The 11300-nt window shown below is 45.1% G+C and overlaps 1 protein-coding gene across 1 annotated transcript; it reads right to left on the minus strand.

Moving 5' to 3' along the window:
* Positions 1-894: 894 nt before the first annotated feature.
* CHGB (chromogranin B (secretogranin 1)) lies at positions 895-8356 on the minus strand. The gene is made up of 5 exons (XM_010015771.1): positions 8287-8356; positions 7780-7823; positions 6399-6492; positions 2948-4701; positions 895-1305 (listed from the first exon to the last, which is right to left on the minus strand). The coding sequence occupies exons 1-5, from the start codon at positions 8354-8356 to the stop codon at positions 1222-1224; spliced, it is 2046 nt and encodes a 681-aa protein (XP_010014073.1). The 3' UTR covers positions 895-1221.
* Positions 8357-11300: the final 2944 nt, after the last annotated feature.

Consider the following 11300-nt stretch of genomic DNA (forward strand, 5'->3'; position numbering starts at 1 on the left):
TTCCACTAGAGCAGGTTGCTCCAAGCCCCTGTGTCCAACCTGGCCTTGAACACTGCCAGGGATGGGGCAGCCACAGCTTCTCTGGGAAACCTGTGCCAGGGTCTCACCACCCTCACAGGGAAGAACTTCTTCCTAATCTCTAATCTAAATCTATCATCTGTCATTTGAAAGCCATACAAGCAACTGAAGACAGTCACAGCAGAAAGTCTGTAAAAACCACATTTGGGTAAGTTTAATTAAATCGAACCCCAGACACTTGTAATAATTGAAACTAATTATTGGATCATTTCTTTTACTGCTTCATAGTTCACACAGCTTCATAGATTACTAAGTGGTTCCTTCCACACACCACTTACTTACTCATGTAAGGCATCCTACCAGTGATTACACAGAGCCCATCCTGCCCCATCGGTGCCTGCTGAGAAACTCACCTTGTGCACGGTCAGCCCTGCTCCACTGCTACACACGGGCTCTGCAATGCTGCTCACCGTGACCTGCTTGCCAGCAGTAGGCAGAAAGAAGACGTCATTAGCAAAGCATATTCAGTAGGTGATTAAATTAATGGCACTACTCAGTCTGAGTAAATGGCAAAACCACTATGTAATGCATCAATTCTGAAGCACCACGTGCTTTCCAAATAAACAGCCTCTTTGCTGCTTTAATGACTAATTTCCAAAACTAAATAATTCACAGGATGTTTCTCAGTTACTGGAGCAAATTAATTGGTGTTCCTTCTTACCTCTTGTGCTGCTGCTAACAGGTAAAATAAAAGGCACAGACGGGCTGCTTGTAACTTCTAAAAAGCACCGGTGAACCACAAGTTAACATTTTGTACACAATCTGATACAGCTTACTTTGAAATAACCCAATCAATCAAATAAGCAAGGAGAAAGCTTGGTCCAAGATCAATGGGTTTTATTATTTCAAACTCAGACAAATATATCTCTGAAGAACACCAACACAATTATTTTCACAAGCATATTAAAAATATCTGCCTTGCATGAAAGGTTAGAATACTAAAATTCATGCTATTCAAATCTCAATAGCATAATAGCAAACCAAAGACATTTTCAGCTGTATAAATCACTACACTATAGTGGACAGTAAATAGTATTTCCTGTCTTTAGGGCAAACAACAATCCAGTGGCAGTGAATTTACCACAAAATACAGGTATTGTGAGTGCAGCTACACTGAGCTTTGAAGCACCAAGCAACTCATCTTCAGCCTCTCCTGTTGTCATTAAACTTCTCAGCTATTTTCTGCAGCTCCAAATCCATAGCAGCCAGGTTTTCCAGCTCTTTTTCCTGGGGAAACATAAAGAGCATTTCACCCATCAAATAACATTGGCAAATGTTTTGTTCCATGATACTGAGAGACAGAGATTGTTTGTGAGGCCGACATCTCCGCTGCTTGCTAGTCCCTGGGCAGGCTGCTGGGGCGAGAGGTGTTAACCGCAGTGCAGCACGTACTGCAGGGTTTGTGCCATTTCCTGCTTTTAACCAAATTAGGGCTGGGGAAAGTATCAAAATGCTCTTTCTGAGACCCGGCCTAATTACAGCTTGATCTTTTTAGCTTTAAAGCACCATTATTAGCTCTGGGGCCCCCGAACAAGAGGGACATGGACCTGCTCAAGCCAGTCCAGAAGAGGCCCACCAAATGATCAGAGGACTGGAGCAGCTCTGCTCTGGAGCCAGGCTGAGAGAGCTGGGCTTGTTCAACCTGGAGAAGAGAAGGCTCAGGGGAGACCTTAGAGCAGCTCCAGTGCCCACAGGGGCTGACAAGAAACATGGAAAGGGACTTTTTACAAGGACATGTAGCAACAGGACAAAGGGGAATGGATTTAAACTGAAAGAAGGGAGACTTAAATTAGATATTAGGAGGTTGGTGAGGCCCTGGCACAGGGTGCCCAGAGAAGCTGTGGCTGCCCCATCCCTGGCAGTGTTCAAGGGCAGGTTGGACACAGGGGCTTGGAGCAACCTGCTCTAGTGGAAGGTGTCCCTGTCCATGGCAGGGGGTTGGTACTGGATGACCTGTAAGGTCCCTTCCAACCCAAACCATTCTATGATTCTATGATTACTTAGCAGTGACCGCCACCTATCTCACAGCTGCTGTTCCCTGCAGCGTGCAGTCTCTTGCTGTCCATGTGAAGGTCCCTTAGGAGGCTACAACCTTGTGATCACAGTGGTTCAGGCTTACAGCATACAGCAAGCACAATGTGCAACAAGAGGAACACCTCCACATTAACAGATGCTGGAGGGGTAGGGAATGCATGCAGCCAGTCCTTGTTTGTTATGATGATTTGCTAACACTATTTAACCTCTATATAAATGAGGATTAAACCTCCACTGCTCCCAGCCCAGCTTTGTGCAATAAATACAGTGACATACATGATGCACATCTAGCTGATGGGTGAGACTCAGTTTTCCTGGACACCAAAGCAGAACAGGAAATTCAACAAGAAAAGGATTCACATCCACAGGAACTACATGCATGAATCAGGGTTACAAGTGCAAGCCAGGTTCTGCTCTGCACTTACAGCAGAAGTGTGGGCAGCTGCATTTTACTCAATTTCTAAATCGCTTTCCACTCAATTTAAACAACTTGACAGACCAAGTGGTGTTTGTTAACCACCTCTCTGCTCCTTGTTACTAGTCTGCAAGACTCTAGAGGGCCCAAAGAGGAAGAAAACCTCCTTTCTCTTCCTTGCCTTGCAGCAGACAGAAGCTAAAGAGGATGCACACTGTCTTTATGAACCGTGCCCTGGGGTAGTTCTACTGAATTTGTTCAAAGAAAGCAGATTTTTGTATCATTTAAGACCTCTCAGTGTGACTTACCTTGTTTGTGTTTCAATAAGCACAGTTTACCAGCTGCCCTGGGAATGGATTTAGAAATGTGCATGTGAAGTCGGCATCCCCTGGCTTTCCAGGGAAACACCTGAACACGTACCTCCTCTTCCGTCAGAGGCCTCTGGCTCAGACTTCTTCTGTCATTCCTGATGATGTGACGTTTTTTCATGTCTTCCCCAGAACTGTAGAACTCTGGGAATTCAGCTGATTTCTTCCTGTAACTCAGGAGTTGCGCAAGTTGATCCATCTTGTTGTACTGCCTTTTCATGTCGTATCTGTTCATCTTGCCAAAATTCCTCTTCTCACTGCGCCCGTGATTCAGAGCACTTAGGATTTGCTTTTTCTCCCACCAGTCATAGTCATTATATTCAGGGAAAAGACTCTTCTTGTCCAGGGTGGGCCTGCTTTCCTCTTTGCCCTCCAGAAGCTGCTCTCCTGCACCATCCCTCTTCTCAAGATGCTGGCTCTTCCACCACAGCAGTGGGTAGAAAGAGCTGTAGGATGCCATGGTTCTCTTATTCTCTGCAGGGAGACGGCTTCTGTACTCTTCCATCTCTGCGTATCTTCCCTCCTCCATGTTCTCCTCTTCATTTTCCATCTCATCACTGCTGTGATGCTTCTTTTCTACTTCCTCCTCCTCCTCACTGTTGCCAGGGTAGCGCTGCTGCTCTACACTGTCCTCAGAGCTGTAGTGTTTTCTGGCCTGCCCTTTGCGCTCTCGAGCGTACGCTTTCTGTGACCCTTCATCTTCATTGTCCCACAAGCTGTATCTCCCTCCAGCACGATGCTGCCTCTCCTTGCTGCCGCCGCTGAGATACATGTCCAGCTCTTCCTCACTTTCACCTCCAGGATATGTCCTTTCCTCAGGATGGTGCCTCCTGGCCTCATGTGATTCATCACGGTGTCTCCTCTCCTCGTGCCATTTCTCATCACTTTCTTCACTGTGGTGACGCTTCTTGTTCTCTTCTTCACTGCTCTCTTCGCTCTGCTGCCACCTGTCTCTGTATTCCTCAGTTCCCTGCTCTGCATGGCTCTTCTCCTCCACCTCTTCAGACCCATGCCTCCCCTGATAACCACTCTTCTCCTCATGCTGCTGCTCAGACTCTTCATGGTGTTTTTGATGGTGGTTCCTTTTGTCCCAGGGATGGGCTGCCTCTATGTTTGATTCGTCACGTAGTTCCTCTTTCCCATCACCATGGCCCCTCTTTTCTTCAGAGGAGTCACCCATTCTGTGCTTTCCTTGATAATGTTTGGGTTTGTAGGGTTGCTTTTCCTCCCCTGTTTCTTCACTTTCATCAGACTCTTCACGCTCTTGCTGATGGGAGAAACCACGTACCTTAGACTCACGGTAGTATTTTTCACTCCTTTCTTCCTCTGCGTCTCCCTCCTCACCTTCATGAATTCTTTTGTAAGGGCTCTTCATTCGCTCCTCCGAGTGCCAGTGGCCCATGGGGCGCTGATCATTCCCATCAGGGAGCTCCTCTGTGCTTGTGCCTCCAGAGTGAGACTTCCTGTTGGGAACAGCATGCTCTGCCTCTTCATCATGACTCTTGCTGTCTTTGCTGTCTTCTTCACTGACGTAGCTCTTCTGCTCTCTTCTGATTCCCTGATAGCGTTTCCTTTCTTCTGTATGCATAGGTGCGTGGTGTCCATCCTCCTCTTCTTTGCTTTTACCTTCTTCCTGAGCAAGTTTCTCCTCATCACTTCCTTTCATGTACATTTTAGACTCCTCTTCTATCTGACTCTGTTCTTTCTCCACACTCCCAGTTTGATGTTTTTCAACCTCTGCTGGGTCTTTCAAATGCCTCACTTCAAGTTGTTTGTTTTCACTTCTTTCTCTGTCATTTCTACCACCTACAACAACAAAAGCTGCTTAATGAAGTAATCCAGCTCTCCACTGAAGCAGGTTTTATTCAGTTTAAATAGATAACTGTCTTCCCAAAGTAACAAGAAGATCTGGACAGAATCGATATTTTAATTTTGCTTTTAAAATTAGCCATTTTCTAACAGTTTGTATGTTTGCCTGCACAAGCATCAACTATTTTTCATTTAATTACATGTTTTTAAGTTCCACTGAAATTTCCAGAATAATTTTTCCTCTCTGTCTTTTTTCTTAGTTTGTGATCACATTTTCCGTATTGAATTAAATTCATCCTCATTCCTGTTAAAAAAATACATAAATCAATGAGATCTGGAGCTTGTTCAGTTCTCTGAATGCCAGGTCTTATCCATCACATACGCTTATTCACAAAAAAGACAACCATCTATTTCAAGCCACTCAAAAATATCTGGGGCTTTTAGCAAATTTTAAAAGTTCTAAATTGACTGAATAAAAATAGTTACTTCATAATAGTTTTATTTAATCAAATGATGCTCCTTCCACTATTTCCAGCATGCTAAATGAAAGTCTGACTCTGACTACAACAGTAACGGTGTATTTCTATGAAGATATTTCTGCTTCACTTGTGCCCCAGTATCATCAGAAATAGCTCATGAGTCCTACAGCTTTTCAGACAATAGCTGCACAGGTTTAAAAATAACTCATTACTTCTGAAAAGCTTCCCATCACCTGGTATCCTTGGAAGTGAATTAGAATGGCAAAAATATGGTCCTTACCCTTCTCTTTCCAGTAAGTGTTTCTTTATTTTCTAAAATATGGCAAATGTACTCTTTTTTTTCCTGAAACCAACAAGGTCATAAACAAAGTTTGATGCCTGATGGCACTCAGCATCTCCTAGAAATTTGGGGCTGAGGGCAAATATATGTATTCCCAAAGTCCCAAGCCCACTCTCTTCTGATGACTGTATTAGGAACAAAGAGGAGTCAGATGGGTTTCATGATTGCTTCCTGCTGGCAGGTAAGTTCAAGAGCCTTATTATTGTTCTGTAATCAAATAAATGTAACTGGGCAGAGGAGAAAGACGTGTGTGTTGTGCAGTTTAGCAGTGCCAAACTCAACCACACTTCACTACAGACAGTGATCAAGCATGCAAATGGGCTTACACCTGACATTGAGGCAGCTAAGCAGCATGCTGCAGGAGTGAGCTCATCTGAAATGAGCACTTCCACAGGGATCCACAGGGAGCTTTCAGCATATGTCTCCAGAGCTCTGGAATCAGTACTACAAATCATTTCCAGGCTGAGCAAAAGACTACCCTCTCCCGAGCTGGGCATTGATTCAGTTGCCACCAGGCACAGGAGCCTTGTTGATTTAAGTGGTGGTTATTTGAAGGCAGTTCCTAATCTGGGATGCATTCAGCATGTGGTCCAAAGCTGGTCCAAACCTCTCAGGCTACCTAAAGAGCTGTCTCAGACTCTCCAGGTGGCTTAAATAGAGAGCTACGTGTGTTATCCCAGAATCCCTGGCAGTTACCAGGCCACGCTCTTTGCTCTGTGAGCAAGACAGACTAAACAGAAGGAAATGAGCATTTTCACAGTGAAATTTCAAGGCACCAGTTTCACATGGACTGAAATAACAGTTCAGCAGCTGCAACATGAGACAGAACTCATCTACCAAATTCCTTTCAGAAGTTCAGGTAATGTTGTACTTACTCTTCTTCAGGATTTCTTTGCACTCGGGATTAATTGGTGGTGCATTTGGCTTAGAGAGAGCATTAGAGAGAACTTCCACTATGCACCGTGTTACCTGGAAGAAACAAGTAGGAGAAAAAATTCTCGTAGCAGAAATGGAAATCCTACTTCTGACCCAGCTAGTGAGGAAACCTACGTCAGGACTAGAGTTCAGATTAACATTTATGAGTTTTCACTAATCCCCAGCTCTACCACAGCTTGCATTTGGGCAACAAGTGCTTTGCTCCTCACTCTCATATTAGTAAAAGGAGGCTAGTCATCAGCTCTTTTTATCTGGCCTTTTCTTTGCATAGGTAATGGTCATCTTTTATACGCTTTTAAATATTAAATACCCTGTTCAGCACAAAGGAGAGTCAAACAACATGAGGTAACAGCACCCTACAAACGAAATAACCAACACAACACATGTTCAAAAGATGAGGATCATCCTGTAGGACCCGTCCAAATGAGGATGCTGCAAAGGTGTTACCAGAAGTACTGCTTGGATTGCCAATAAACTAAAACCACCTTTATATCCACTGTGACACGTTCCACACTTTTCCATGTGCGTGTTGTAAGACCTGCCTCTTCAGTGCTTAACATTCAACTGGGTAGTCTTCTGGAAACAGAGCAACTCAATTGCTTTAGGGAAGCCACACAACCTCCTCTAGTCCTACGTGCTACCAGAGTAGCTCTTCGGTACGAATTCACACATGATTTCTCAAGTGTTGAAGCTGTTGGTTGTGAGCGAGCCCTCAGATCGTCAGCGGCACAAGAGCCTCAGGCTGACAATCTGGGTGCCTGGATAGGAGGACACGATAAAACATTTATGCAGCCATTTGTGCTTTAACTGTTTTCAGTTATTACCAGGTATTTACTAACCTAAATTATTACACTATCAACCAGTGGAGAGGGCCTGATGTCAGGTTACAGGGTCTGAGAGCAGCTAATGGCACTTATTTAATCAAAGAGGTTCAGAAGCTCTTTCCAAAGCAGAAGGAGTACATTAGAAAGTCCATTACACAGTTGGTAATTGTAGATATTTAATCTTTCTTCACAGCTGCCATCTCACTTTTTGCAGTTCAATAAAATGTACTATCAAATAATACATCATTTTTGGGAGCAGCTGTACAATACAGAACACCACACTGACAAAAGAAGCCAGCTTCCGTTTTCATCAAATGCACAAGTGCATGCATGTATCTTCTGACAGCTGAAGGGACTCTGAGCTCCACATCACTAATGATCTCTTAAGAGTTTACCCTTAGGGGAAAAAAGCATTAGCCTGAGAGTTTAAAGACAAAACATGGAGAGCATGTGGCTGGTTTCTTTCTGAAATTTGCTTTCACATCCAGCTACTCACCATTTCTTCAACATGGTCTTTTTCCACTGGAACTGCACTGACACCTAGAAGAAACAAATTATTACAGACTCATTAATCTTAGTAACAAGCACGACTGACAGGAGTCCTCAGTCAAATTATCCACAAAAAGAATATACACCATGAAATAGAAAGCAGTGCTCAAACTCCAAGATCAGAGCTTCGTTGCAAGTTAGATCTTCATACAGTTGCACCTGTTTCTTGGTGAAAAACCAGGAAACAAGCAAGGCCTGTTCGCACCTTTTGGCTTCTGCAAGGGGGTCTGGGTGCCCCCCCCCCCCTTCCCCATTCAAGGCTTTAAAGCGACTGCTGTCCCACTCCTACTGGAGAAATCCTGTCTCACTTGAATGGGAGGTGGCTCCTGGAGGGAAGGACAGAGCCAGAAGGAACAGGAGAAATTCCATTCACCAAGTGGTCCATTATCACCCCAAGAAGTAAGAAAAATCAAATCCCAGAGGAAAACACTGCTCTGGAAGGAAGCAGCACAACCTGTCTCAAACATCATGAGGACACGCAGGGTATTAACACCTCCTTGCATCAGTTCTACTTGGTCCAACATATTTGCTTACAGAAGGAAGCTGTCGCAAATGAAGCCTCCATGCTGCTTTGTTTTGCCATCACTGCTGCAGTATGTCTCCAGCTGGTTAATGAGCTTGGCTGCATTATTCAAGAACCATGTCAAGTCTCATCTACCTTGAGATTTGCCGAAGTGAAGTTAAGCAAGTCTGCCAGACACACACCAGTATATAGAGGAAAGGCTCATTATATTGTGGCTTTGTAGACTTACTGCATGGTATATAATCACAGTTGGGGTGCAGCTCTGAAGTTCTTCCACAAGTCAGGAAAGTCTTAAGTGCATCTATCACCCTCTCTGCAATGCTGCTTGGCTGGGACAGTGAGAGTTCTTCTGTATCAGGTGAGCACAGAGCAGGTTATGGAGAGGAAGGGGGTCAGTCTACCTTACAGTGGCCAGGAAAACTAACATTGCCCCAAGGAAGCTTCCTGCAAAGCAGGCAGGAGCGTGTAGCCTTGTACTGCTGACAGCAGCAAACCCTTTTATTCTCTTCTGTGCCTGCAGGGGAAGGAGACATCCCCTTGAGCACTGACTCTGTGTGTAATAACTGAACACAACACAATAATAACTCTCTTGGTATTTCCGCTGCCCTCTATTTTTGCTCCCACAAACACATATGTAGGAAGGTGCTCCTCCAGCCCCCGTCTCTTCTCTGCGTATACAACTGCGCTCAGAGAAGGGAACCCACACAAGACTAGCACAGAAGGGATTCCCCTAAAATAGCACTGCATCCCTACCCCATCGTTTCCCCGGAATGCCAGATGGTGTGTGGGGAGATGGTGCTATACAGAGCAAACCCTCTCCCCATCTCTTGCGTTCAGTGCTGACTGAGACAGGCTTTAGGTTACTTTATTTACTAACCTGGTATGCAAATAACTACCACGCTGCACAGTGCTGACGCTGCTGCAGCCCAACCAGCCTGCATCCTCCATCTGAGGATAAGGATGTACGTACAAGCGGAGGCAGGAGGCTGGCAGCAAAGTTCCTTCTACTAGAAAATCCTGTTAACCACAAAAAGGACATTCTCTCAGTCCCAAAAGAATTGGAGACACTACTCTTATGGCACGAGCTGTTCACAGGCACTACTTACATGTAAGGAGAGGGGATGACCCACTTCATTGCCTTTTCTTTACGAGGCTCCTCTGGTCCTCCAGCCCATAAGAAATCATGACATGTAGAAAGGCAAACATCTGATTTTGTCCTATTAGTGATGCTGCCACAGCACATCTCCTGTGAGCTACACCCAGCTGATGTGATAAAGCACACAACAAACTTCTGAACATCTCGTGCTATAAGAAATGCCAACCTGAGGCTGCGTCTCAAGTGCTATGTCAGTGGGGCAGGAATATAAAGACAGGTTGCATCCACTGCCTTAGCCCTGCCATGCCAAAGCTCCCACCTCTCTAAGGAGGTTTACAGATAGATTAATGACCAAGCAAGTGCTTGGTTAATGATGAAAGCTGGCATGCACAGACAAAGAGGAAGCACAGGCTAGGCTATGATAGCATAGGCAGTCATAACAACGTCAGAAGAAGCAAATGGTACCGAACATATGTCATATTAACGTGCCCAGAGAAACAAAATGAGTATCCAATCCATCCCAGAGCCTGAAATAATACACAGAGGCAGGTTCTCTGCCAGAGCCAAGATAGGAAGCCTGTGGGGAGTGAGCGTGCCCCACTCTACACTAGTGCTGGCAGCTCTAGCCTGTGCCAGCTGGCAAGAGCTCCCTTGGGGCCATGTGCCAGCTGGAGATGGCTGCTCAGCACCTCTGCCTTCCTCTCTACTCCCCATGTGCTCAGGAGAGGTGAAGCCACCACCCCAGCACCGCTGACAGCATCAGGCAACCTCCCACCGGGCTGTGGGGACACAGCAGACGTACAGATGCAGAAACACAGCGGGAGCAGGCACCAAGACAGAAAACCTCCCCCTGCCCACACACAGACCCACACAGTAAAGCCAAGCCCTGGGTCTGCTTCCCCCTCCTGAGCCAGATCTGCCCAGGCAGTTAGGATCAGATTGCTTGATTTTGCACAAGTGCTGAGAGCTGATGAAGATCACAAAAAAACGATGAAATTCAGGACAAATTCACGTGGCTTTTGCTTGTGCCTTGAACACTGGGACACATCTTTTGGTGGGTCCCTGATGAAATCCCTGCATGGCTTTGTTCCTTTAATGCTGATGACTCAGTGCAGTGCCATCGCTCATCAAAATGTCAGCAAGAACCTTTCCTAGGAAAGATCACAGGAACTTTGGCATATTGATTTGCAGAAGGAGCACTAGAAAGTTCTTGAAGTTAATGTTTCACCGATTCCCAGCCCCAAACAAAGTCCCTTAGTTGACTGATTCTGTTTGACATTCTAAAGCAAGGATGCAAAGAGGTACCTGACCTGTTTTAATGGCATAAACAGGAAAAAAACCAAAACTTAGTAAGGAATCCCCATGGGGTCTATGGAATAAGTCCAGTGAGCTTCTCTGAGCTGGGGTCTCTCACCCACCTTCCACCCTCCCTTCTCATTACAACAAAGGTACCTGAAGGATGCCAACTTCATTACAAAGTACAAGTCTAGAAGCATTTCCATGTGGAGACCTCTAATGCACGTAAAGTTGAATTACTCAGCCTAAAGGAACACTGATTCTTTCAAGAAATGATGTAGCACACATATAAAGCTGAGCCACCACCTCATCCTATTGTGTTTAATCTTCATTTCACAGGGTTGATTTAATATTTAGTGCCGCACGCCAAGAAAATAATGTTACGTTACTTAAAGCTGCAGAGTTGCTACTTTACAGTCATCCCTTAGTATTAAGAACAAGGTGGCAAAAACCTAGCAGCACCACTCAAATAGAATTACACCAATTAGTTTCTGTGGAAAGAAACCGTACTGGGGGGGTAACAGATCATAGAATCACAGAATCAACTGGGTTG

The sequence above is a fragment of the Nestor notabilis genome, unplaced genomic scaffold (assembly GCF_000696875.1).
Source record: "Nestor notabilis isolate BGI_N333 unplaced genomic scaffold, ASM69687v1 scaffold35425, whole genome shotgun sequence".
Classification (NCBI taxonomy): Eukaryota; Metazoa; Chordata; class Aves; order Psittaciformes; family Psittacidae; genus Nestor; species Nestor notabilis.